The sequence below is a fragment of the Carassius gibelio genome, chromosome A3 (assembly GCF_023724105.1).
Source record: "Carassius gibelio isolate Cgi1373 ecotype wild population from Czech Republic chromosome A3, carGib1.2-hapl.c, whole genome shotgun sequence".
NCBI classification, from domain to species: domain Eukaryota; kingdom Metazoa; phylum Chordata; class Actinopteri; order Cypriniformes; family Cyprinidae; genus Carassius; species Carassius gibelio.
Window position 1 is genome coordinate 2,478,493 of NC_068373.1, and position 27,522 is coordinate 2,506,014.

Consider the following 27,522-nt stretch of genomic DNA (forward strand, 5'->3'; position numbering starts at 1 on the left):
CCATTCATTTTGGCATCACCTTGACTCAGTGAATAAATTTACATCTGAGGCGTTTAAAGACTTCATTTGTCCATTAATTATTTCTAAAGAAGCACAAATATGTTATGGTCCCATAGAAGCAGTTTTTGTAAAAAATAGGCTAACAATTGCGTCATAACCTGCGACTCTCTGTCGCAGAGTAGAGAAATTACCATATGGACAGGAGGAGAAGCTCACAGACAATCTTTTACTGTCTATGAGGCTATCGGGGGGACGTGGAGGCATAAAGTCAAGGGACATAATTAATCAAAATACTTACCAAAATTTTCTACTGTTCACGATTGCCTTCTCTGGAAGATTCGGTGGGTTATTCAGATTTCTCTTGGCACAGCGATTAAAAATTGTCAGACAGGTTGCTCACTTGACATCTACGTCATCAAGCTCAGTTTGAGTCTGCGCAGTACGCTCGACCCCCAGGAAATACGTGTTTCTAATTGACTTCACTTATCTCCGTTGAATCCAATGGGGTTGCTGTGTCCATTTCTTTTACTGTCTATGGGAAGATTCCAGATCGGCCGTCTGAGCTCTGGCTTTCTCAAAGGCAGAGCAGGACACCCAGAGCTTGGTTTACACCTATCAAAATTTCTATCCACTGGGGGACCATAGACAGGCTAGGGGAACTCATATTAATGTTAAAATACCCTATAAAGTGAAATTTTCATGTCATGGGACCTTTAAGTGTGTTTGACTTAAAGCAGCACTGCACAGACCAATCAGTGAATCAAATTAAAGTACTGTGAGAATGATGCAAAAGCATGCAGAGCTGTCTGCTCTCTCTCTTAACAAGAAAAATTAACTCAACAATCAAATAACAATTGTAAAACATTCAAACAAACAACACTGGAGCATTTTTTGTTTTTTAATATACAGTTAATGTGATGATGATCTTTGAAATACTTGCTTTTTGTATAAAGTTATAATGCTAGCTTTTAAAACTTAAAAAAAAAATCCAAATTTTTAAAACTTTGTGTGAATTTTCATAAGATATATTTAGAATTGGGGCCTTTCACACAGCAGGAACCTTTTCATAGTACCAGATTTAATTGTGGAACTACCCACTTTTTGGCTTTTTAGTACCGGACTGCCTTTTTCGAGAACCAAATTAGCTCCTATTCGGGAGCAAGGTCTAACCAGCACAACTGGTACTACAAAAGTATACATTGATTGGCCAGACATGTTCGAAAATGCTGTTCGCTGTGTAAACATACTTTAAACATGTCAACTTATTTTACAAGTATGGAGAAAAGTGATAGATGGACAGACGCCGAAGTGCAGGCACGTGTAGCAAATGTTGAACTGCCAGTTGTCATTGGAGATTCTTAGTCCTCCTTTCCATTCTTTCAATTGTTTCACGTATACGTTGACATTCCATGTCCATTATTGTGAAACCTGCGACACACAACAAAAACAGCTCCGATCCTGTTGTTAACGTTGTTCTGTGTTGTTGAATGCCCTGCACATCCTAGCACACACTGTTGGTGCATATGCAACCCCTTTAAATGGTATTGGGAAATAGTAGCCACAAAATTGTCCCAGTACTTTAGTTCCAGAACTAAATGTACAACACTAAAGTGGTGCGAAAGGCCCTTTTGTGTGTGCTCCCATTTTGATTGTTTTCATTGTAATCTTTCACTTACAAATTTTTAGTAAAGAGATACTCTAGGCAGAACTTAGTGTTGTAAGAGATTGTACATCAGGAATGAGGAGTCGAGAACCTGCAAACATTTAAACAAAACATTAATAATAAAATAAACACAAAACTTAAAATAGCATAACAGCCCCATCACAGATGACTGCTGCACACAAACAGATACAAAAACAAAAACATAAAATCCAGGACTGGTCCTCTCTAGTCACTCCTCCTTTTATCCTTCCGGAGCTCCTCCATGGGACTGGAGATCAGTGAGTGGAGCAGGTGTCACACATTTTCATTTACTCCACCAGCCTCGCTCCATCCCATGGCTCTTGGCCTCTCCCTACACATCACAAGTGTATTGATCCAGCCCCCAACAACCGCCCCAGTTTCTCATGTGTCCCCTTGGGAAAATTAATGGCCCACCCCTGCATCAACAGATACCCTTCATGCAGAGTCTTCATTCAGCAACACAACAGATCCAGCTTGTCCTGAGTCTCCATCCCAGAGAGCCAGAAGTGGATGACCAAGTTCTGAGTCTCTAGCCATGAGAGGCAGAAGTGAATTGATCCAAGTTCTGAGTTTTTAGCCAAGAGAGCCAGAAGTGGATGACCAAGTTCTGAGTCTCTAGCCCAGAGAGGCAGAAGTGGATGACCAAGTTCTGAGTCTCTATCCCAGAGAGGCAGAAGTGAATTGACCAAGTTCTGAGTCTCTATCCCAGAGAGGGAGAAGTCAATTGACCAAGTTCTGAGTCTCTAGCCAAGAGAGGCAGAAGTGAATTGACCAAGTTCTGAGTTTCCATCCCAGAGAGCCAGAAGTGGATTGACCAAGTTCTGAGTCTCTAGACCAGAGAGGCAGAAGTGGATTGACCAAGTTCTGAGTCTCTAGCCCAGAGAGGCAGAAGTGGATTGACCAAGTTCTGAGTCTCTAGACCAGAGAGGCAGAAGTGGATTGACCAAGTTCTGAGTTTCCATCCCAGAGAGCCAGAAGTGGATTGACCAAGTTCTGAGTCTCTAGCCCAGAGAGGCAGAAGTGGATTGACCAAGTTCTGAGTCTCTAGCCCAGAGAGGCAGAAGTGGATTGACCAAGTTCTGTGTTTCCATCCCAGAGAGCCAGAAGTGGATTGACCAAGTTCTGAGTCTCTAGCCCAGAGAGGCAGAAGTGGGTTGACCAAGTTCTGAGTTTCCATCCCAGAGAGCCAGAAGTGGATTGACCAAGTTCTGAGTCTCTAGCCCAGAGAGGCAGAAGTGGGTTGACCAAGTTCTGAGTTTCCATCCCAGAGAGCCAGAAGTGGATTGACCAAGTTCTGAGTCTCTAGACCAGAGAGGCAGAAGTGGATTGACCAAGTTCTGAGTCTCTAACCCAGAGCGGCAGAAGTGGATTGACCAAGTTCTGAGTCTCTAGCCAAGAGAGCCAGAAGTGGATTGACCAAGTTCTGAGTCTCTAGACCAGAGAGGCAGAAGTGGATTGACCAAGTTCTGAGTCTCTAGCCCAGAGAGACAGAAGTAGATGACCAAGTTCTGAGTCTCTAGCCCAGAGAGGCAGAAGTGGATTGACCAAGTTCTGAGTCTCTAGACCAGAGAGGCAGAAGTGGATTGACCAAGTTCTGAGTCTCTAGCCCAGAGAGGCAGAAGTGGATGACCAAGTTCTGAGTCTCTAGCCCAGAGAGGCAGAAGTGGATTGACCAAGTTCTGAGTCTCTATCCCAGAGAGGCAGAAGTGAATTGACCAAGTTCTGAGTCTCTAGCCAAGAGAGGCAGAAGTGGATTGACCAAGTTCTGAGTCTCTAGCCAAGAGAGGCAGAAGTGGATTGACCAAGTTCTGAGTCTCTAGCCCAGAGAGGCATAAGTGGGTTGACCAAGTTCTGAGTTTCCATCCCAGAGAGCCAGAAGTGGATTGACCAAGTTCTGAGTCTCTAGCCCAGAGAGGCATAAGTGGATTGACCAAGTTCTGAGTCTCTAGCCCAGAGAGGCAGAAGTGGGTTGACCAAGTTCTAAATCTCCAGCCCAGAGAGGCAGAAGACATAAGTCACTTCATCTACAGTGATATTGTTGACTTGATTGCAAATGATTGCAGACACTATTTAAACAGAACTGAGATGACATCACTGAATTCAATGATGAACTGCCTTAAACTGTCATTTTTCATTATTGACACACTGTTTTCCTAATTAATGTTGTACAGTTGCTTTGACACAATGTATTTTGTTTAAAGCGCTATATAAATTAAGGTTTATTGACTTGACATACAGAAATTTGCACCAAGGTTAAGCTCCAAGGTACCTTCACGCCAAGGTACTTTCGTCTGCGTGTTTCAGATTAAGGACCCTTTTCTGTTCCAGGAGATCAGCACCTATAGCGCTCTGTGATCAAGGCTAGTTTCAGAAAGCAAGTTTATCTTTGCATTCGATAACAGTACTCTGATATAACAACACCTAACTTGCATCTTATGCACTTTATTCCTTTGTCATTCATTACATTTACATTTATTCATTTAGCTGACGCTTTTATCCAAAGCAACTTATTGCTATATATGTCAGAGGTTGCATGCCTCTGGAGCAACTAGGGGTTAAGTGTCTTGCTCAGGGACACATTGGTGTCTCAGAGTGGATTCGAAATCGGGTCTCTCACACCAAAGGCATGTGTCTTATCCACTGCGCTAACACCACCCATTAAAACGGAATTTACATCAGGACAACAAATCAACCTGACCCACCCTGGATTCGAACCCACGACCTCATGGTTTTGGAACCAGTGCATTAGCCGAGTGCACCACATTAGTTGACGCATTCATGGTATACATTTAGCAGATGTAGATTACTCTTTATCTTTTGTTAATAACATTTATTTTGTTAGACTTGAGTCTTCCTTGTGTTGATAATACAGAGAGAGACAATACAGGTTATTGTTAAGCTCATTAAAGGATAACTAAACCCCTGGTCAGAGCCTGACTCCACCCACTGGCAATATTTGAAAAATGCTGAAAAGTGGAGCACAGCGGAGATACAGGGGACGAACCGAAGGCAGGGCTGAGCGGGTGGGGCGTGAACCTGAGACCCGCAGTGACGGAATATTTGACAGCTGCTGTTAGAGTTGCTAAAATGGAGAGTGATTGTTGTGACACAATTCGCTTTGCAACAGAGCGTTCATTTGAAGTAGAGACTTTTCTCCCCCACCTTCACCTGAAGTGGAGGATGTCGAGGTGTCTGTGGACACAGGGCCAGGGCCAGGGCCTGAGCCATATCAATTCGAGCCGCTGGCTCAAGCTGTGGCCTTAACTCCCGCATTGCGATCTGCACTGCGTTGCTTTTCAGTGTGAGCTGTGTGGAGAAGCCGATTTCCACCTCCACTGCGTTGAAGAATCAATCCAGTGTAAAATGCACTTTGCACACTCCAGCTCTAGGTGGGAACTCGCGGTCTTCCAGGCCAAGTGCATGCAACCACTGGTGCATAATTTTAAAGTCTGCTGGAAAACAATGCAGTCCAGCAGTGCTGTCGCAACCAGCAACATTACATATACGTACCATCCTGACCACTGTACTATAATGTTTTATAAAATTGTACACTGTACAAATATTCAACTCAATATTTTGTGTCCAATTAATAACTTATGTGCTTAGTAACAATTTAACAAGTGGGATAATGTACATTCAGCGGGTTGTTATCACAGAATAAACCCCTTCAGGGTGATATAAGGCCCCTCGACTTTGGGGTCATGATCACCCTGCAGGATTCCGGTCCTAAATTTATGGTTTTGATTGATGACCGAAACCTTGTACAACATGCACTTCTTGTGTTTATTGCATCTTATGATGAATCGCTTGTTGTTTTCCTCAACTGTAATTTGGTTTAGATAAAAGCGTCTGCCACATGAACAAAATAAATTGTAAATGAATAATAAAGTTTGATAATAATAACAAGTTGATCAAAACCCTCCCTACAATGTGAATTCTTACAGGTTTTAAAAGTTGACTGAAACTTTCTCTGGTGTGAGTTATCATGTGCCTGACATGGTGTGCTTTTTGATTAAAACCTTACCACACTGTTGGCAGGTGTAAGATTTCTCTCCAGTGTGAACTCTCAACAGGGTTTTAAGGTTTCCTACAACTGAAACGGTTTCTACATTATTGGCATGTTTAAGGCTTCTCTCTGGTATGAGTTCTCATGTGTGGGATAAGGTGTGCTTTTTGATTAAAACCATTTCCACACTGATGACAGGTAAAAGGCTTCTCTCCGGTGTGAAGTCTCATGTGCCTCTTAAGGTTTGCTTTGTGAGTAAAACGCTTTCCACACTGTTGACAGGGGAAAGGGTTTTCTCCAGTGTGAACTCTCATGTGGACGTTAAGGTTTCCTTTTCGGTTGAAAGTTTTTCCACACTGTTGGCAGGTGAAAGGATTTTCTCCAGTGTGAACTCTCATGTGGATTTTAAGGGTTTCTTTTCGGTTGAAAGTTTTTCCACACTGTTGGCAGGTGAAAGGATTTTCTCCAGTGTGAACTCTCATGTGGATTTTAAGGGTTCCTTTTTGGTTGAAAGTTTTTCCACACTGTTGACAGGTGAAAGGATTTTCTCCAGTGTGAACTCTCATGTGGATTTTAAGGGTTCCTTTTCGGTTGAAAGTTTTTCCACACTGTTGACAGGGGAAAGGCTTCTCTCCGGTGTGAGTTCTCATGTGCCTCTCAAGGCTTACTTTTTTAGTGAAACTCTTTCCACACTGTTGACAGGTAAATTTCTTCTTTTCGCAGGTTCTTTTCTTTTCAGCCTGTGAGCTAGTAAATGGTTTTTCTTCAGTTATGAACTCGTAATGTTTCTCAAGCTTATATTTCTCATCCGTTTCATTCGGAGCTTCACTCTCCTCTTTCAGTGTCTTTAGACCTAAGGTGAAACAAGAAGAATAAATTGAACACGTGACCTGCTTTTGACATCTCTTTTGACCATTTTTTCTTTAGTCTTATTAAATGTGTGCTTTATCTATTATTTTAAATTCTTAACTGTTGTAACGAATTATGTTTTTAGTGATACTATTTAACATTAAATTACACCAGCAGTATGTGGTGGCAAGTGAGCATCTGATTGTCTTGAGCGAATCAGTAATGCTGGGTACACACCAAAAGATAATCAGGCTGATTTTGGGCCGATTTCCCCCCTTCTGACAATCCTAGCTATATCCCAATTATCTTGATGGTTCTACAGATTATTTTGTCAGATTTTCCTTTGGTGTGAGTTGTGTTAAGAGTGTCCAAACCTGTTTAAGAGAACGTCGTAGCCCCCTCGATCACAAATCACAAATATTCAACATGGTTAATATTATGATCAGAAATCCTTAAGTCCTCTGAAAACCCCTCAGGGGGCGTGACTTCCCTGGTGTCTATGCCTGCATTAGGGCGGAGTCCAGAACCATTGGCAGAAAAACAGTTAATCATCTGGGCAACAACTGGCTCTTGCGTGGGTTGATGACCAACCCGAGGCGCTCCAAGTGAGTGAGCTGCAGCTCTTTGTGAGCATTCAGTTCCCGTTCTGATCTGGCTAAAACCAGCCAACCGTCGAGATAGTTCAAATTGTGGATTCCCATCTGCCTGAGAGGGGACAGAGCTGCATCTATGCACTTTGTAAAAGTGCTTGGGCCAGGGACAGTCCAAACAGAAGGACTGCATACTGATAGGCCACCTCCTCAAATGCAGGATTGCCTCAATCAGCAGAAAGGAAAAAATTAGTTTTCCTATTCATAAAGGGAAAATGTTCGAAAAGGAACTCAAGTGTTAATATGAGAGCCCTGTATAACATTGTTATTAGGGGCCAAGCACCGAAGGTGCGTAGGCACCTATTGTAATCGTTGGCGTTATTATACTTCTTCTTCCGCCGCAAGTCTATGGCAGCCCATAGAACCGATTGCGGGAAAGTTGTATAATTTGGCACACTGATAGAGGACAGTCCCAACATTAACTATAGCAAATTTGAAGTCTCTAACTCCTACTCTCTAGCGCCACCACTTGTCCAAACTTTCAATGTTTGTATGCTAATAACTTTTGAATCGTAAGCCAGAAAATGGAAATTCTTTTTTCCTCTGAATCCTTGGCACAGGCCAAGTTGAATGAAAAAAATCGCAAGGTTTAGTTTTTTCGCTATTTTCAACTTTTCGAAAAACCTACTTTTTCGAACTCGTCCTAGACGGTTTGTCCGATTTTCACGAAAATTGTCTCAGATCATCTTCTGACCATGCTGGCAAAAAGTTATGGAATTCAAGTTGATTCATCCAACCGTTGTCGAATGACACGTAAACAAATTTGACGAAAAGCACGCAAAAAGTCACGTGAGGCTATATCTCCGCAACGGTTTGGCGTATTGAGACCAAACTTGGTGTGTGTTATAATAAGCATGACCTGAGACTACCTGCAGTGTTTCGACACAGCGCCACCTAGTGGTCAGGAGATATGAAAAATGCATATTTTGGCTTATAACTTCTGAATGGTTTGGCCAAAAATCACACAACTGATCTCTTTAGATTCAGTGAGTCATGTCGAGTCGAATGATATCCAATTTTCCCGTGTCGGCCATTTTAGGCGTCGGCCATTTTGAATTATGATTCAAAATGCTGTATTTTTTGAACGCAGCATCGTATCGTTTCGCAAATAATTACAAAAATATTCGGCTCCATGCCCTGAAGGTACTCAAAAAGGTTTGGTGGTAGCACCACCTTGTGGCCAATAGTTATAATGAAATATCACATAAATTCTAATAACTTTTGAATAAATTAGACCATTAAAATGGTCTCCCTATATTCTGTGGGTCATGCCGAGAGCATTGATACCAATTATGCAAAAATTGGCCATACCTCCTGTCCGCCATTTTGCTTAATGTTGAAAACCTACTTTTTCGAACTCCTCCTAGACCGTTAGTCCGATTTTTACCAAATTTGACGTGAATCATCTTCAGACCATGCTGGCAAAAAGTTATGGATTTGGTGTCGATATACGTAACGGTTCTCATTTAGCGCATCAACGAATTTGCTGGAAGGGTGCCAAAATGCATTTGAGGCTGTATCTCTGCAACGCTTTGACATATTTGCACCAAACTTTGTATGTGTCATCGCCACCTCACACTGACCATGCCACATACATTTGGCCACCTATTGGTCAAGAGTAATAAACCATTCATTAACCATGAGTAATTACACTTTTTAAAATGCTAATAACATTTTATTGCATTAGCCTATTTGAATGAAACTGGGCTCAAAATATTCCCTGGCTTATGCCGATAACATAGATACCAAATATGCCATAGTAAGCTGAACTTCCGGTCCGCCATTTTGATTTATGTTGAAAACATACTTTTTCTAACTCCTCATCAACCGTATGTCCGATTTTCACCAAATTCAAATCAAATGATCTTCAGACTATGCTGACATAAAGTTATTGATTTTGATTCGATAGACAAAACCGTTTTCGCATACCACATCGACGAATTTGAGGCACAATGAGAAAATGACACTTGAGGCTGTATCCCTGGAATGCTGTGGCATATTGACACCAAACTTTGTGTGTGTCATTGAAAAGTCACACAGAGTACACCAAATTGATTTTATAACAGTGCCACCTATTGGTCAAGCTTGATAAGCCAAGTAATCATGCTACTAGAGGTGGTATTATGATTTTTTTTAGCCATTTCAATTACAATAATTCCAAAATTGCTGTTATTGCTCATTAATGTATTTGGTGTGATGCTTCATGCGATGCTTAGCTCCTTCATTTGCCGTTGGAGTGCTTGGCCCCGTAAATGCTGCTTGCAGCTATATTTTTAATCTTTTCTCTTCATCTCTTTACATTTTCTGGGCTAGTTAGCTCCCTGTCACATTACAATGAAGCGCACATTAAATTTAGAGAGCATATGTGGCTAAAATGGTTGCATTTTTGAGCCTTGAAATCACTTAATTACAGCAAGAGAAGCACCAATTTATACTCTCATGCATTGACAATCGCATTCGATATATCACCAATCCCTACCTTCATTTCTGCAATGAATTACATAATGCTTTAATTACACAGGCCTATGTACCTTTATAAAGATAAAACACTGTTTTCTAAAAAAAAAAAAGTTATTTTTAAGCTAAGGTAACCACAAATGAACCATGGTTTTGCTGTCATTTTTGTATTTGTATCATTCCCCTCTTCAAAAATCAACAGTTTCTTGTTTTTCTTTAGCATTAGTTGAGGACTAGTGCATCTTTGAGTCTACATACATAAGTGTTTATTTGTGTTTGGTGTAGCATGCAGGTAATGTCTTCCCCTCCAGAGATACTCCTAGGACTATTGGACCAGCGCCTTTACTTTCTCTTATGTTCTCTTCATTGTTACCAAATTGCATCTGTTAGGGGGCGCTATTGAGCATTCAATGGAGTAAGACATGTGTAGCTTAGCTGTATATAAATACAGCGGCCCTGCGAGCACCAGGCCGGAGACAGCCTCGACGCAAGCCACTGATTCGCCTCCTGTTTCGCAATCAAAGTCGGTGATGGACATGGATTGGAAAGCAGATATTCTTACATCCCTGAGAGAAGATATCGGTCTTCATCCGTGCGGAACTTAAAAATGCTCTTGCTGAAGATTTTAGCTTCCTTAAGAATGAGTTAAAAGAAGTCAAATCGGAAATTGCGAACAATACGGCGGCGGTACATGCTGAAATAGATAACATGAAGGCTGCTATCACCGATGTGGAGACAGGAATATCATCATGGTCGGACGAGGTCACTTCATTACAGGCGACAGTTGCAGAACTTAAACAGAGCTTGCTAATTTGAAGGAAAAGAATGACGATTTGGAGGGACGGATGCGGAGATGTAACGTATGCATTGTGGGGATTCCAGAGGAGACCGTCTCGAGCTCTACCGTTGCTGTCTCAAAGCTGCTGAAGGAAGTTTTAAACCTGGAGAAAGACATCCTAATCGACCGTTCACACAGAGGCCTGATGCCTAAAAAGCCTAACGGAAAGCCCCGGGTAATTTTTGCGAAGCTCCATTATTACCAGGACTGCGTTGAAGTTCTCCACCGAGCCCGAGAACAAGGCCAACTTCGTTATAAAGGTGAACCGATAGCCATCTTCCCAGATTACACCGCAAGTGTGGCCAGAGCACGGGCCGCTTTCAACGATGTCAGGAACCTTCTTCGAAGCCGACGTGATGTTCGTTACGGGCTAATGTTCCCAGCCCGTCTCCGAATCTCCTACAAGGGTGATAACAAAGAATTTCTGGTCCCGGAGAAAGCAATGGCTTACGTGAAGTCCACGATTCAAGGAGAGTAAACATCAAACATGTGAATTTAATACGCCATTCTACTAACGTTACTTTGTTTTGAGAGTGCAGGGATTTCACTTACCTTGGCTCAAAACTAGTAATAAGAGTCCAACTTGGGACCCTTTGGTTCATCTAAACGGTAATGTTCCATGGCAATTGTCCTTCTTATGGATGCAGTAATAATATTTTATTGATGTTGCTCGATGTCAATACAATGTGAAGCGCTTTTTACTTATTTATTTTTATTTATTATTTTTTTTCTGTGTATATATATATATATATATATATATATATATATATATATATATATATAATGAGTGTGTATATACATATATATATTTTTTTTAAAAAATGTGAAATGTTCTTCACATTTTTTTTTTTTAAGCTAGATGGAAGCTGGTTCATTACCTGACACTAAAGTGGTTCTCCTTTGCCATAATATAATGTATGGCACATCTTACAATGGGTGTTACAGCCACCAGGTTCATCTAGGTGGTTGGGGTAGGGGTCCTATCAGACTTGACTTTCTGGAAGGGTTTATTTTGTTATTAGCATTTCACTGTCATATCTTGTGGGGCTGTGTTCTCAGTGTTCCCTTAACTAAATTTCCTAATGGCTAACACCAGTTCAGTGGGAAATACAGGGTGCATGATTAATTTTATTAGTTGGAATGTGAAATCTTTAAATCATCCTGTGAAACAGAAAAAGGTTCTCTTGCACCTTGATTATCTGAAGGCTGACATAGCGTTTCTTCAGGAGACTCATCTCCGGGTGGCGGACCAGACTAGACTAACAGGAGGATGGATAGGGCAAACATTTCATTCCAGATTTAATTCCAAGACGAGAGGGGCAGCAATCCTAGTGCGTAAGAATATACCATTTGTGGTGTACAATATAGACTCAGATCCCATGGGGCACTATATCATTGTGATGGGAAGATTGTATGGACTCCCTGTTATTTTAGTAAACATTTATGCCCCAAACTGGGATGATAATACTTTTTTCACCCATACTTTCTCCCAAATTTCCAATGTAGATACCCACCACCACCAAGTTAGATCGTAGTTCATCTAAAGTGTGTCCTGAATCTAAATCAACCCAAACAGTTAATCATCTTCTTCAGAAATATGGTTTGACAGACATTTGGCGTTTCAGATACCCTACCTCTAGGGGTTATTCCTTTTTTTCTCCAGTACATAACTCATTTTCACGAATCGATTATTTTTTTATTGATAATAAACTTCTTCACATGGTTGTTGATTGTGAATATCATTCCATAGTCATCTCGGATTATGCCCCCTTGAAAATGAAGATAAATATTCCAGGCACAAATCCTGGATACCGCCCATGGAGATTCAACCCCCTCCTTCTGTCGGATGAAACTTTTGTTAATTTTCTAAGAGATCGATCTCTTTCTATCCCACAATAAGACCCCGGGCATGTCTTTCTTAACAATTTGGGAAGCATTGAAAGCTTATCTGAGGGGGCAGATCATTTCGTATGGTTCAATGAAAAGGAAAGCCACCATCAGACGTCTTAGGCGGCTGACAGACGATATTCTGAAATTAGATATGATATACAGCCAGTCACCTTCTGAGGATATACTTAAACGTCGTCTGTTGCTTAAGACAGAGTTTGATCTCCTTTCAACTCGTCAAGCAGAAAACCTTTTATTAAAATCCAGGCATGTTTCTTATGAGTACGGGGAGAGGGCTGGGAAAATTTTAGCACATCAGTTGTGTCAGAAGACTGTTAATCAGTATATATTGGAGATTAATGATGAACAAGGTCAAAAACATGTGGACCATATGGAGATTAACTAATGTTTTCGTCGATATTATGCTGCCCTTTATACTTCAGAACCACCAGACAATAAATCTGCCATTGATAAGTTTTTTCACAACCTGGATATCCCTAAATTAGACTCAGATTTGGCATCCAATCTAGAGAAAGACATTTCGGTAGAAGAGATAATTGACAATTAAAAGTATGCAACATGGCAAGTCGCCAGGGCCAGATGGCTATCCATCAGAGTTCTTTAAAATATTTTCAGACGTACTTGCTCCTCTGCTCCTCACTGTATTCCAAGAATCATTGTCCTCAAATTCTCTCCCTCACACGATGCCTGAAGCAACTATCTCTCTTATTTTGAAGAAAGACAAGAATCCCTCTCAGTGCAGCTCCTATCGTCTGATTTCCCTCCTGAACTCTGATGTTAAGAGTCTTGCGAAACTGCTAGCCCGACGTATTGAGGCGCTTGTTCCCTCCATTATTTCCACAGATCAAACTGGCTTCATAAAGAATAGCTATTCTTTTTTTAATGTTAGGAATCTTTCAAATATTATTTACAGTCCCTCCTCACCTGACATACCAGAGATTTTGATATCACTCGATGCCGAAAAGGCCTTTGATCGGGTGGAGTGGGACTACCTCTTTTACACTCTAGGTAGATTTGGATTTTGTCCTAATTTTATATCGTGGGTTAAGATTCTCTATTCCTCCCCAATGGCAGCGGTTCGCACTAACAATCATCGATCTGCCCCATTTAGTTTACAAAGAGGTACCAGGCAAGGCTGCCTGCTATCCCCTCTTCTATTTGACATCGCAATCGACACTTTTATTAAAGGAATTCATAGGGGAGATGTGGAGTGCAAAATTTCACTCTATGTGGATGATTTATTGTTGTATTTATCTGATCCTTTGTCGTGTCTCCCTAAATTAATGAACATTTTGGAAAGATTCAGTAAGATTTCTGGCTATAAAATAAATTTTCAAAAAAGTGAGTTAATGCCAATCAATGCAGCTGCTTCACTTATCTCTCCCTATTCGATAAAATTACCACCAAAAAGATTAAATATTTGGGGATCTGGGCAACACATAATTACAAGGACCTCTATAAAGCTAACCTCCTGCCCTTGATAGAAGGTCTGAAACGGGATATCAAACGCTGGGACCTAATGCCCCTCTCTTTAAGTGGAAGAATTAATACTATTAAGATGAATGTATTGCCTAAGTTTCTATACGTGTTTCAAAATATTCCTATCTTTTTGACCAAATACTTTTTAAACTCCATAGATAAACTTATATCAGCATTTATCTGGAACACCAAAAATCCTCGGATTTGGAAAAGTGTACTACAAAAGCCTCGCACCTTAGGTGGCATGGCACTCCCTAATTTTATGTTTTATTACTGGGCAGCCAATATTAGAGGACTGTCTTATTGGACGAGGTATAATGATAGCTCTGACACCCCTAAATGGCTTAATTTGGAGAAAATCTCCTGCAAATCTTTATCCTCTTTAATACGCTCTGAACTTCCAATGCCTGAACCTGCCTCTCACTATTCCTCTAATCCTATAGTGTCACAATCCTTGAAAATTTGGAATCAATTTAGAAAATCATTTGCTCTCCGTAGCCTCTCCTTATGTGCCCCATTAAGTAAAAACCTTATGTTTACTCCTTCAATATTAGATAAAGCCTTCGATATCTGGGTTAAGAGTGGGATCTGTACATTACAAGATCTTTATATTGAGAACACCTTTGCATCTTTTGATGAGCTGGTTAATCGATTTAAGATTCCCAGGTCCCATTTCTTTAGATTTTTGCAAGTACGGAATTTTTTGGTTTCACATACTGATTGTTTTCCTTCACATCCTCCTGCATCTCTATCAGACTCTATTTTTAAGGTAGTAAAAGGGAAAGATCCAAAACAAGCCATTGGTAGAATTTATAATCTCCTGATTCAGCATTGCCTGACAGATTTAGATAGCCTAAAAAATGAATGGGAGAAAGATTTGAACGAACGAATTTCAGAGACAATGTGGCAGAAAACTATTAAACGGATCTATTCATCATCTATTTGTCAACATCATATGGTTGTACAATTTAAGGTGGTACATCGACTCCATTGGTTGAAGGTTAGGTTATCTAAATTCAGACCAGAATTAGATCCTATTTGTGATAGATGTTGGCAAGCTCCTGCAAGCCTTTTACACATGTTCTGGACATGCCCAAGTTTGTATAATTTTTGGAAATTGATTTTTGACGCATTTTCAGAAACAATAGGATTCCCAATAGAACCATCTTCTTTTCTTGCTTTATTTGGTGTTATACCACAGAACATGCACCTGAGCAGCTATAATTGTAAAATGTTGGCCTTTTGCACACTTCTTGCCAGAAGATTAATATTGTTTAAATGGAAGGACTCTCTTCCTCCAACTTTTTCTCATTGGATTAAGGAGATTATGCAGTATCTTAAACTAGAGAAAATAAGATACTCTCTTTAAAGGTCTATCCAGAGATTTTATGCAATCTGGCAACCCTTCTTGACATTCGTTGAAAAAAATCAAGTAGAGAATACTGTCCAACAATTTTTTTTTTCATCTATATATGTAATTTTATCTATTTCATGTCTATGTATATTTATGTATCCTTTTCTAATAATCTTTACAAGTGTTTTTATTTATTTATTTATTTATTTATTTATTTTTTACTGTATATACCTAATAATTTCTGTCTGATGGGTAGAGGGATGGGTTGTGTTGGGGTTATGTCGTACACTGTACTGTTTCAGTTCTCCTTTGTTTTTTGCGGTATATTGTAAAATCTTGAATAACCAGACCTTGTTCAAAAAAAAAAATGCATCTGTTATTTCTGTGCCTCCTTTGAGCAGCTATAGACCTTTATCAGTAATTACAACAGTTAAAGCTTCTGAGCTTTTTGTAAATGAGTTCAGCTTTGAGAAAGAAAACCAACCTGTTTGTTCCTCAGTTTCTTCTTGTTTGATGCTGAATACTTCTTCAATCTTCAGGTCTTCACTCTCTACTTTAATAAACGCCATCTTTATAATAATAGTGTCCCGTGGATCTCAGTCGCTTCAGCAGAGTTTCTCTGTGTTTGGACGTTCTGTAAAGGTTAAGATGAGAAAAATTAACCAATAAATGCAAACTAAATATCTGTGTGCATCTCAATAATAGTCGCACTGGTAAGAGTCAAAGCGTTATAGTAAATGGCCTTAAATGCCAGGACTAGGTTAATAAAAACAAATAACACTAAGCAAGCAACATTTTCTTATTTAATTTGCATTTTAATTTGTGGTAGGGCTGGACAATATAATAGGGTGACCAGATGTCCCTGTTTTCTGGGGAAAGTCCTGGTTTTTGGTGTACTGTCCCCGACTGGAGTTGTCCCTGGAAATGTCCCCATTTTACAGTACAATTTAAACAACACACAAATGCACTGGAAAAGCCTGACCAATTTAGCCAGCTGGCTATCACAGGATTGTGACTATTTTCACCAGCAGAGGGCGCTGCGAGCTGATTACATGCTGGCAAGCTGCTGCTGTAGCCATGGAAAGCTTGGATGAGAGCAGAACGCTATTATCATCAGTTATCAATAGAGACTGCATTAAATACATATTAAAGCAAAGTTATACTGTTTGTGTTAAGTGTATAACAAGACATGTGGGTTACAGGATGGTTTTGCTCACAATAGTCCTATTAAACATTCCTGAAACTCTGTGTCACACCTCTGAAGTCTCTGACATGAAGAATATAAAAAAATAATTAATTAATTACACTGGCACAATTACATTTGCATAAAGCACATAACTTTGTAGTCAAAATGAGCATAAAATGCAAAATATTACCCCCGATTAGGGATGGAAAAGATGCAATTCCATAAGTTTGTATGTTTATAAACAAAATTTGATAGGTATGTAGCCTAAATGTTAAATACAGGTAGAAAATAACATTTGTTTTATTTTTCACGTTATCACATATATATTATTTTTTTATTTTAGTGTGTTTTTGTAAAGCCATAATTTTGTTATAATACCAGCCTGTTTTGAGATGTTTCCTTTTGGCAGGGGTGTAAAATGCTTGAGTAATTTTACTGGATTACTGTACTTGCGTATTATTTTGGGGTATGTGTACTTTATGCATGTAAAATGTTAACTGGTTACTTGTACTTTTACTTGATTACATTTCTTACTCCTCGCAACTTCATTTCAACTTAATAAGTACTAAATTTTTTTGCATTTTATATTATCTCATACACATTAAATATAGCAAACGGGCACTCGAAAGTGCTTATGATGTGAAAGAACCAATGAGGTTTGTTTTCACGCATTAATCAATTAATGTATGGAACCAACAACACCACCAACAACAATAATAATAAAAAAAAACATACTGTACCTGTTTTTAAATTCGTAGATAATGACAATTAAGATTTCAGTGATATTTTGACCACAGAACAAGGAAAGGTCCCATTTTCATTTCAGAAATCTGGTTGCCTTATATATCAACAATGAACTCGATATAGCGTAGCTCGTCAGTGAACTACGGCTCTGTGTATTAGGGATGGGCATGATTAATCAACAATTGATCATAAAGGAATTTTGTTGATCCCATTAATTTGTTATCGATTAATCGAATGCATTTTTTTAAATCTAATCAAATTTTTCATTTTAAAAGCGAAATAGTTCACTGCAAACATTGCGATGGCATGTATAAGTACAACACGGCCATGACTCAAATTATGTACCACTTAAACAAAGTGCATCCGTCCCTGGTTGATGTCGGTGGCGGTGCATCCTGCTCTCAGTCTCAACCGAGCACAGAAAATTACCCAAGGGATCTGCGAGTTCATTGAGATGGATATTCTGCCCTAAAGTATGAGGGCAGATGGGCAATGAGGGCAATGGTTTTCCATCACGACGTACCTTCAACAGACTGGTAGAAACTCACTAACGAAGAACGAAAGCAGCAGCTGTTAAAAGAATTGAGCAAAGCTGAGAGAGTTGCTCTAACTACAGACTGCTGGACAGCTTCAACAGCTGAGCTACATCACCATAACCTGCCACTACATCAGTGATGACTGTCCTGCTCACCGAAAGCCTGCCAGGCCGTCATACAAAGGATCACCTCGCTGAGAGAATGAATGGAGCTTTAGAGCAGTGGGGACTTAGAGGCCGAGTTATTGCATGCGTTCATGACACCGCGGCCAATACTGTAGTTGCCAACAGTCCCACCAGAGTGCCCAGACTCTTTGAATTCAAGACAAAAGTGCGTTCCTCTCTCATCCAACGAATGAATGTAAGCTAAACTTTTTATCTTAGTTTACATATACATAATTACATGGATACTTTCCTGTTATCTGCGTGTTACCTTTTTTGATTTAAGCAATAAGCCAACAAAGAATAAAACTGTTACTCTTACTCCATAAAAATATTAAATGTATTATTAATTTTATTCATAAAATAAACAACAAAAATATGTTTTCTGATTATTGATTCCCCATCATATATTTATACAGATGGAGTCTGATGAGTTTGTGTCATTCGCCCCCATGATCTCATCAGTGCTGGACCCTAGTCTCAAACACCTGGGGCTTTCTTACACCAACACAGAGACTGGCTGCTAATGTGAAACTGGCTGAACTGGGGGGGGTTATCCAACAGGCTGGGGAGTCGAGGCTGTGTTCTCTGACACGGATGAGGGGAGCGCAAACACTGAAGTCACTACCTCCCACTCATTGCTAGATCTCAGTGCTGCGTTTGACACTGTCGATCATAACATACTACTAGAGAGACTGGAAAACTGGGTCGGGCTTTCTGGGATGGACTCAAATGGTTCAGGTCATACTTAGAAGGGAGAGGCTATTATGTGAGTCTAGGAGAGCATAAGTCTAAGTGGACGTCCATGACATGCGGAGTCCCACAAGGCTCAATTCTTGCGCCGCTCTTGTTTAGCCTGTATATGCTTCCACTAAGTCAAATAATGAGAGAGAAGCAAATTGCCTACCACAGCTATGCTGATGATACCCAGATTTACCTAGCCTTATCTCCAAATGACTACAGCCCCATTGACTCCCTCTGCCAATGCATTGATGGAATTAATAGTTGGATGTGCCAGAACTTTCTTCAGTTAAACAAGGAAAAAACTGAAGTCATTGCATTTGGAAACAAAGATGAAGTGTTCAAGGTGAATGCATACCTTGACTCTAGGGGTCAAACAACAAAAAATCAAGTCAGGAATCTTGGTGTGATTCTGGAGACAGATCTTAGTTTCAGTAGCCATGTCAAAGCAGTAACTAAATCAGCATACTATCATTTAAAAAACATTGCAATAAATGTTTTGTTTCCAGCCAAGACTTGGAGAAACTTGTTCATGCCTTTATCACCAGCAGGGTGGACTATTGTAATGGGCTCCTCACTGGCCTTCCCAAAAAGACCATTAGACAGCTGCAGCTCATCCAGAACGCTGCTGCCAGGATTCTGACTAGAACCAGAAAATCTGAGCATATCACACCAGTCCTCAGGTCCTTACACTGGCTTCCAGTTACATTTAGGATTGATTTTAAAATACTTTTACTCGTATATAAGTCACTAAATGACCTAGGACCGAAATATATTGCAGATATGTTCACTGAATATAAACCTAACAGAGCACTCAGATCACTAGGATCGAGTCAGTTAGAAATACCAAGGGTTCACACAAAACAAGGGGAGTCTGCCTTTAGTTACTATGCTTCCCGCAGTTGGAATCAGCTTCCAGAAGAGATCAGATGTGCTAAAACACTAGTCACATTTAAATCTGGACTCAAAACACATCTGTTTAGCTGTGCATTTATTGAATGAGCACTGTGCTATGTCCGAACAGATTGCACTATATTTTCACTGTTCTATTTTATTTAAATCTTTTTCATGTAAAATCATTTTACCTAACTGTTTTTAAATGTTTTAATCATTTTAAAAGTTTTAAAATTGCTTGTTTTATTTTTGTTATCATTTTTCTTCATGATTATTTTACTTTCTTTTATGTAAAGCACTTTGAATTACCATTGTGTACGAAATGTGATATATAAATAAACTTGCCTTGCCTAGAAGACCGGCGATTTCCTAAAGCTAGTTATTGTTTCACGAGGTTTTAGGTAGCCTAATTTAAGTTTAGTCTAATTGTTAGGAAGGCTAATATCTGGCCCTTTTTTCTTGCTTGGATAATTTTGAGTTACATTTTGACAAAACCTGTCAGATCTGAACATTATTATGTTTTTTTGTTTAACATGATTATTTTTTATTTTTATTATTATTATTTTAGAACAATTGAGGTCTCTGTTTAAAGGGATAGTTCACCCAAAAATCTAAATTATGTCATTAATAACTCACCCTCATGTCGTTCCAAACCCGTAAGACCTCCGTTTATCTTCTGAACACAGTTTAAGATATTTTAGATTTAGTCCGAGAGCTCTCAGTCCCTCCATTGAAGCTGTGTGTACGGTCTACTGTCCATGTCCAGAAAGGTAAGAAAAACATCATCAAAGTAGTCCATGTGACATCAGAGGGTAAGGTAGAATATTTTGAAGCATCGAAAATACATTTTGGTCCAGAAATATCAAAAACTACGACTTTATTCAGCATTGTCTTCTCTTCCGTGTCTGTTGTGAGAGAGTTCAAAACAAAGCAGGTTGTGATATCCGGTTCATGAACGAATCATTCAATGTAACCGGATCTTTTTGAAACAGTTCACCAAATCGAACTGAATAGTTTTAAATGGCTCGCATCTCCAATACGCATTAATCCACAAATGACTTAAGCTGTTCACTTGTTTAATGTGGCTGATGTTATGTATGCAGCTAAATGTTGTTATATAAAGACTGAACCATTAGGGGGCATCAGTGTTCTATTATTGGTTGATGTCTGTATTGAATAAAGTAGTTGAAGAAGAACTGAACAAAGAAAACAACGTGTGCGTGTTGCTCTATATGTAATAGATAAAAGTGTTTATCTATAGTCCTGGGTGGCAACATAATATAAACTGGCGACGAGGTTTTTGTAATCCGGAAGACTTTTCACTGCATCGGTGAGAGAAATGCCGGTGTTGGTCAAGTTTGGATAATAAAAGAACAACCACGCTAAAACAGCACAGAGCTAGTGAGCTAGGATAGCTGTAAAGAGTTGATGGATCAGTCTTCGTCCGAAGAGTCTAACGTTACAGTGACAGAGACTTGAAGCAGACACATCATGGCTGGAATAATTGGACATATGGATCCCTTCGATGAGTCCGGTGAGCAGTGGGCAACGTACATTGAACGTTTTGAGCATTATGTCTTGGCTAATGAGATCAGGGACGCAAAAAAAGTACCGGTACTGTTGAGTGTGCTCGGATCGAAAACTTATGGACTGCTTCATAGTTTAGTCGCTCCCGAAAAGCCTGGGGAGATGGACTATGACAATATTGTGGGAGCGTTGCAGGCTCATTTCGCTCCAAAGCCACTTGTAATTGCGGAGAGATTTCGTTTTCACAAGCGAAACCAGGGAGAAGGAGAGACGGTGGCGCAATATGTGGCGGTATTGAAAGGACTTTCAGAACATTGTGAGTTTGGTGCTTACTTAGAAGACGCACTAAGGGACAGATTTGTGTGTGGACTTAAAAGTGAAACTGTACAGAAGCGCCTTTTGACTGAGAAAGATCTCACGTTCCAGAAAGCAGTCGATTATGCGATATCGGCTGAAACAGCCGCGCGTGACGTGCAGCAGTTAAGTGGCTCCCTGAAAGTGAACGCGGTGTTTTCTCAAAAATGCTGGCGTTGCGGGAAAACGAACCATAATGATGAAAACTGCTGGTACAAGGATCGTGACTGTCATCAGTGTGGGAGGAAAGGCCACACGAAGCGCATGTGCAAAAGCAAAGTAAAGAACGGTCGTGACCGAGAATGGAAACAGAAAGGGGAAAAACCTGAACAGAAAAGTAATACAAGTAAGCACAGTGTAAAAAGTAAAAAGAAGAGAATTTATCACATTGAGACAAGAGACGATGAAAGTGAAAGTGAGGGAAATAAATCTGACACTGACTGTGAGTTGGGACTTTATGCCATGTCACAAAAAGGGAAATATTCACGAATCTCAGTGCTGCCTGTTGTAAATGGCAAGAAAATGGAGATGGAATTGGATACAGGGGCTGCTGTGTCGTTGATTCCTTGGGAACAGTATAAAAACACGCTGAGCCAGCTACCACTGCAACCCACTGATATAATGCTCAAGACATACACTGGAGAGCCGTTGGCACCAGAAGGGGTCATCAAAGTGCAAGTAAGGTTAAACAAGCAATGTGCTGATTTGCCTTTGTATGTAGTTAAAGTGGATGCACCCGCATTGTTTGGCAGAGAGTGGCTGAGAGTAATTAAACTGAACTGGAAAGATTTAAAGACTGTGCATGCAATTGAGCAAAAAGAGAAAGACAACTTGGAGACGGTGTTAAAGAGACACTCCGCTGTTTTCTCTAATAATCTAGGGACAATGACGGGAATTAAGGCCACATTGACTATGAAACCTGACAGTGTTCCAAAGTTTTGCCCACCACGTAATGTACCATATGCTCTTCGACCACGAGTCGAGGCTGAACTAAAGCGTCTGACAGAACTTGGAGTGATCTCACCCGTGGAGCACAGTGATTGGGCCACGCCCGTGGTGCCTGTCAGCAAAAAGGATGGCACAGTAAGGCTCTGTGGAGATTTCAAGATCACCATCAACCCATCTCTGTGCGTGGATAAGTATCCGATTCCACGCATTGAGGATCTTTTTGCCTCTCTAGCAGGAGGCCAACACTTTAGTAAGCTAGACTTATCAAACGCTTATCTACAGATGGAGGTAGAAGAGAAGTCTAGGGAGCTGCTGACTATTTCGACGCAAAAAGGGTTATTCCGTTTTAATCGTTTACCGTTTGGGGTAGCTTCATCACCCGCCTTATTTCAAAAGGCTATGGACCAAGTGCTTCTCGGACTGCCGTATACACATTGCTACCTGGACGACATACTGATTAGTGGTCCAGACGAAATGACACACCTAAAAACTCTGGATGCAGTCCTGGGCAGGCTAGTGGAACACGGTCTGCATCTCAAGTCTGAGAAGTGCCTGTTTTTCCAGGAGTCTGTGGAATACTTAGGGCATATCATTGACGCAGAGGGACTCCACAAATCACCAGAGAAGGTACGTGCTATTGTGGAAGCACCTGCACCTGGGGATGTCAGTCAGCTACGTTCGTTCTTAGGAATGCTGAACTATTATGGACGTTTCATTCCCGATTTAGCTACTATCATGAAACCACTGAATGATCTGCTAAATAAAGGGAAGAAATGGCAGTGGACGTCAGCCTGTGAGTCAGCGTTCCAGACATCAAAAGCTTTACTGGTTTCACAGGAAGTATTGACCCACTACAATCCTAAACTGCCCCTCCAGCTCGCATGTGATGCTTCGCCCTACGGGGTTGGCGCTGTGCTCTCGCACATCATGCCTGATAATGAGGAGAGACCGATAGCCTATGCATCACGAGCGCTCAGCAAAGCGGAACAAAACTATGCTCATATTGAGAAGGAGGCGCTAGCGATAGTTTTTGGAATACGAAAGTTTCATCAGTACCTTTATGGTAACAAGTTTGTTCTAATCACTGACCATCGCCCGTTGACCTCCATCCTGAGTCCATCGAAAAGTACACCATCAATGGCTGCAGCTCGAATGCAGCGTTGGGCGCTCCTCCTGGCAGCTCATGATTACACCATTCAATACCGAAAAGGTGCCTTACATGCAAATGCCGATGGGCTGTCACGACTGCCACTCCCCTACACGCATAAAGAGAAGCAAGGCGCAGTGGAGGTATTTTACACATCTCAGTTAGAAAACTTACCAGTCAGTAGCACCGAGATCAAAGGAAACACCTTGACTGACCCTATCTTGGCTCAGGTCCTAGAAATGGTCTCAACTGGTCGTTTTCCAGCTGCTAAGGATGCAGGTGAAGAGCTGTCACCCTATCTGCAGCGCCGGCATGAGCTCACAACCCAACAGGGATGCCTCATGTGGGGTGGGAGAGTTATCGTACCACCTAAACTGCGCCCTCGAGTTCTGGAAGAGCTCCATTCATCACATCCAGGTGTAGTGAGGATGAAAAGCCTGGCACGCAGCTATGTATGGTGGCCCGGTATAGACACTCAATTGGAACTACAGGTCAAATCTTGCCAATCCTGTCAGAGCGTACAAAAAGAGCCTGGACTAGCACCGTTACACTCTTGGATGTGGCCCTCCAGTCCTTGGGAAAGGATACATGTGGACTTTGCAGGTCCATTTGAAGGACATATGTTCTTGGTCGTGGTGGATGCACATTCAAAGTGGCCAGAGGTGCATATCATGAAGAGCACCACTGCCTGTATGACCATTCAAGTGCTCAGGGGAATGTTTAGTCGCTATGGCATTCCACACATCCTGGTGAGTGACAACGGACCGCAGTTCTGTGCGGAAGAATTCAGTACATTCCTGAAAAACAATGGAGTCAAACACATCCGCTCAGCGCCATACCATCCAGCCACCAATGGCCTGGCCGAACGATTCGTGCAGACTTTCAAACATGCTTTGAAGGCATCAAAAGGCTCAGCACAGGTGCGTCAGCGACTTGAGGCGTTCCTATTAACATACAGAAACACCCCTCACGCAACAACGAAAGAAACACCGGCAATGTTGTTTCTTGGACGCAGGCTGCGCTCTCGATTGGATTGTTTAAAACCAAGTGTGGCTGGAGCTGTACACAGGTCACAGGATGCCCAACAACAACGGCGCCAGCATCACGCTAAAGACAGACAGTTTGAGGTAGGAGAGTCAGTTCTTGTGCGTGATTATAGAAAGGGGGAGGAAAAGTGGGCACAAGGTGTGGTGAGAGAAAAGACTGGACCGGTGTCGTACAAGGTGAATGTGGGATCGCCAGGGGTATGGAAACGCCATGTGGACCAGATGTTGAGACGCCCAGATTCAGAGCCTCAGCAAACTGCAGTGAATCATACTGTAAGCCCACAGGTGTTACTACCTCCTAGTGATAGTTGCACCACACTGCACTCAAATACTCCTTTATTAGAAAAGAAGGATGTTCAAGTTCCAGAAATCCAAGAAACATTAAAAACACACCAGTCCACTGAACCACCATCAACGGAACATCCTCAGATAACCGAGACAGTGAAACGTTATCCTGTGAGGATCAAAAGACCACCAGCTCGTTACCGTGATGAGTGAGCAGTAATTAGTTAATAAAGGGTTAAAGCATAGTTTTGAGTGAGAGACATATTCTTTCAACATATAAGTTATACAACCACTGAGATATTCCTAATTTGTTGTTGGAAGTACAAGAGAAAGTGGTAATTGTACCTTTAGTGTCATACATGAAAAGTATATTGTTTTGTTTAAACAAAATGTTGAATGTTAATGTTAATGGCATTCTATCTTAGTGGGGAGGAAATGTTATGTATGCAGCTAAATGTTGTTATATAAAGACTGAACCATTAGGGGGCATCAGTGTTCTATTATTGGTTGATGTCTGTATTGAATAAAGTAGTTGAAGAAGAACTGAACAAAGAAAACAACGTGTGCGTGTTGCTCTATATGTAATAGATAAAAGTGTTTATCTATAGTCCTGGGTGGCAACATAATAGCTGACACTCCCTCTGAGTTAAAACAAACCAATATCCCGAAGTAATTCATGTACTCAAACAGTACACTGACTGAACTGCTGTGAAGATGAACACTGAGCCGAGACAGATAACGAACAATAGAGTGACTCGTTCTCACAACAGACACGGAAGAGAAGACAATGCTGAATAAAATCATAGTTTTGGCTATTTTTGGACCAAAATGTATTTTCGATGCTTCAAAATATTCTACCTGACCCTCTGATGTCACATGGACTACTTTGATGATGTTTTTCTTACCTTTCTGGACATGGACAGTAGACCGTACACACAGCTTCAATGGAGGGACTGAGAGCTCTCGGACTAAATCTAAAATATCTTAAACTGTGTTCTGAAGATAAACAGAGGTCTCACGGGTTTGAAACAACATGAAAATTATTAATGACATAATTTTGATTATTGGTTGAACTAACCCTTAATGAACGCCTGCTCGCAGCTGCAGGTTTCACTGCTTTAGAGCACCGCATATGCATGCACATATATTTTCAGTTTGCCTAAATGAATGTAGTTTAACTGTCTGTCACAAGTTGATCTTGTAATAGTCTCATCGAGGACAAACACGGTGTATTTTTGTATTCATTGCTTTTCTAAATTATAAAAGTTAAATAATTAATTTTATTATACAAATATTAAAGATTAATCGATAGTCGATCGTTAATTCTCCCGATGATGGACTAAGAAAATTTTATTGAATGTTCATCCCTAGAATTAACTCCTGACGAGATGCACATGATCATATAGATCGATATATTGTCCAGCCCTAATTTGTATTTTACGTTTAATAGGTGACACTTGAGAATTTAAAAATAGTTGTACATGAAAACATCTTTATTTGGTTTGTTAAAGTAGTGCCGAGTGCTGAGATTAGAGCGCTTAGAATCAGTGAAACATTTTGCGACGCTATCGACTCAACTGACTCGTTTCAAAAAGATCCGTTTGTCAATCGCTACTCGCCAGTGATTCTTGTTCATGATCAACAAACAGATATTGGAGCGAAATAAAGTGCTTATTTTCTGTTTCTCGTGAACAAATCGCTGTAATCAAACATACGTTCATTACTGTTAGTTAGGTATTACCTTCAATAATCATTGAGCCATTTAACATCATTTTAACACGCACCTTTCTTCAGCTGAATCACAACAGACGCCGGTGATATGACGTCACATCACCGTTCCAAAATAAAAGTCCCGTTCAGAAGCTAAAACCATTGTGTAATAAAATAGATGGCAGAGGAGTTAATGTGAGGGTGATTCTATAATTGAATAAATATTTGGCATTGCAGAAAGTTAAGGAAAAAAATATTTTCACTAACAGATTTTTTTTAATTATCTTATTGAAAACATATTTAAGTTTAATAATTCAGTGCCTGCCAAAAAACAGATGTCTTTATGGTATTGTTTGTCAACTTTGTTACAGACAAATTAGCCAATGTGTAGAAATCACAATAAATCATAACAGGAAAAATCCTTCTTGTTTCATTAGACAAACAGTCCTTACATTTCATCACTTGAAACTGAGAATGTTTCATCTATGCATTCCTTAAAAATATAAAAAAAAATACCTGACTCCGTGAATACTCAACGAAGAGACATGAGAGAGATATCTATAGAAAGCTTGACATGTCTACTTTAAAACTAAACAAGTGTTGCCAAAAATATCACATATATTCTGTGATAAAGTAATCCATATGAAAATAACGCGATGTTCGTTTTTCACGTCTCCCTTCATTATATCTAATGTGACTGTACTGGCCTCACTAAACGTATGTGTATTTAGCTATCCAGTGCGTATAAACTGCCAGGTGAGGTGAACAAAGAAAAGAGATGATGCTTTATCCCGAGGTCCTTTTTCTCCTCTCCTTTATTTTACACACAACAGTGCAAAAATGCTTTTATTCTGTGGTTATAAATGGTACATATGTTTATTTTATCTATTTTATTTTATTTTTTATTTATTTTTCTGTACAGCACTTTGGTCTACTGTGGTTGTTGTAAAGTGCTTAACAAATAAAGTTGGTATGGTATGGTAAAAACAAGCTGTAAAACTGTAAACACAAATAAAAG

The 27,522-nt window shown here is 40.3% G+C and overlaps 3 protein-coding genes across 3 annotated transcripts in view; 1 reads left to right on the top strand and 2 right to left on the bottom strand.

Moving 5' to 3' along the window:
- The window catches only part of LOC127943737 (gastrula zinc finger protein XlCGF8.2DB-like), a 313,695-nt gene extending 287,086 nt beyond the window's left edge, over window positions 1–26,609 (bottom strand). The window contains exon 1 of the mRNA XM_052539945.1: window positions 26,579–26,609. The gene's annotated coding sequence lies outside the window, so the exon portion shown is untranslated. The remainder of the gene's footprint in view (window positions 1–26,578) is intronic.
- Window positions 883–26,624, bottom strand: LOC127943888 (gastrula zinc finger protein XlCGF49.1-like). The gene is made up of 3 exons (XM_052539953.1): window positions 26,579–26,624; window positions 15,710–15,859; window positions 883–6,543 (listed from the first exon to the last, which is right to left on the bottom strand). The coding sequence occupies exons 2-3, from the start codon at window positions 15,792–15,794 to the stop codon at window positions 5,807–5,809; spliced, it is 822 nt and encodes a 273-aa protein (XP_052395913.1). The 5' UTR covers window positions 15,795–15,859; window positions 26,579–26,624; the 3' UTR covers window positions 883–5,806.
- On the top strand, window positions 22,257–25,378 carry LOC127943574 (uncharacterized protein K02A2.6-like). Its single transcript, XM_052539929.1, has one exon. It carries the CDS (start codon window positions 22,281–22,283, stop codon window positions 25,005–25,007), a length of 2,727 nt encoding a protein of 908 aa, XP_052395889.1. The 5' UTR covers window positions 22,257–22,280; the 3' UTR covers window positions 25,008–25,378.
- Window positions 26,625–27,522: the final 898 nt, after the last annotated feature.

What these genes read in the sequence shown, in the direction of transcription:
- LOC127943888 (XM_052539953.1), bottom strand. Translation starts at nt 15,794, where the DNA reads ATGGCGTTTATTAAAGTAGAGAGTGAAGACCTGAAGATTGAAGAAGTA. An exon ending in AGAAACTGAGGAACAAACAG is followed by an intron (nt 6,544 to 15,709) that starts GTTGGTTTTCTT and finishes GTTTCACCTTAG; the next exon opens with GTCTAAAGACACTGAAAGAG.
- LOC127943574 (XM_052539929.1), top strand. Translation starts at nt 22,281, where the DNA reads ATGAAACCTGACAGTGTTCCAAAGTTTTGCCCACCACGTAATGTACCA.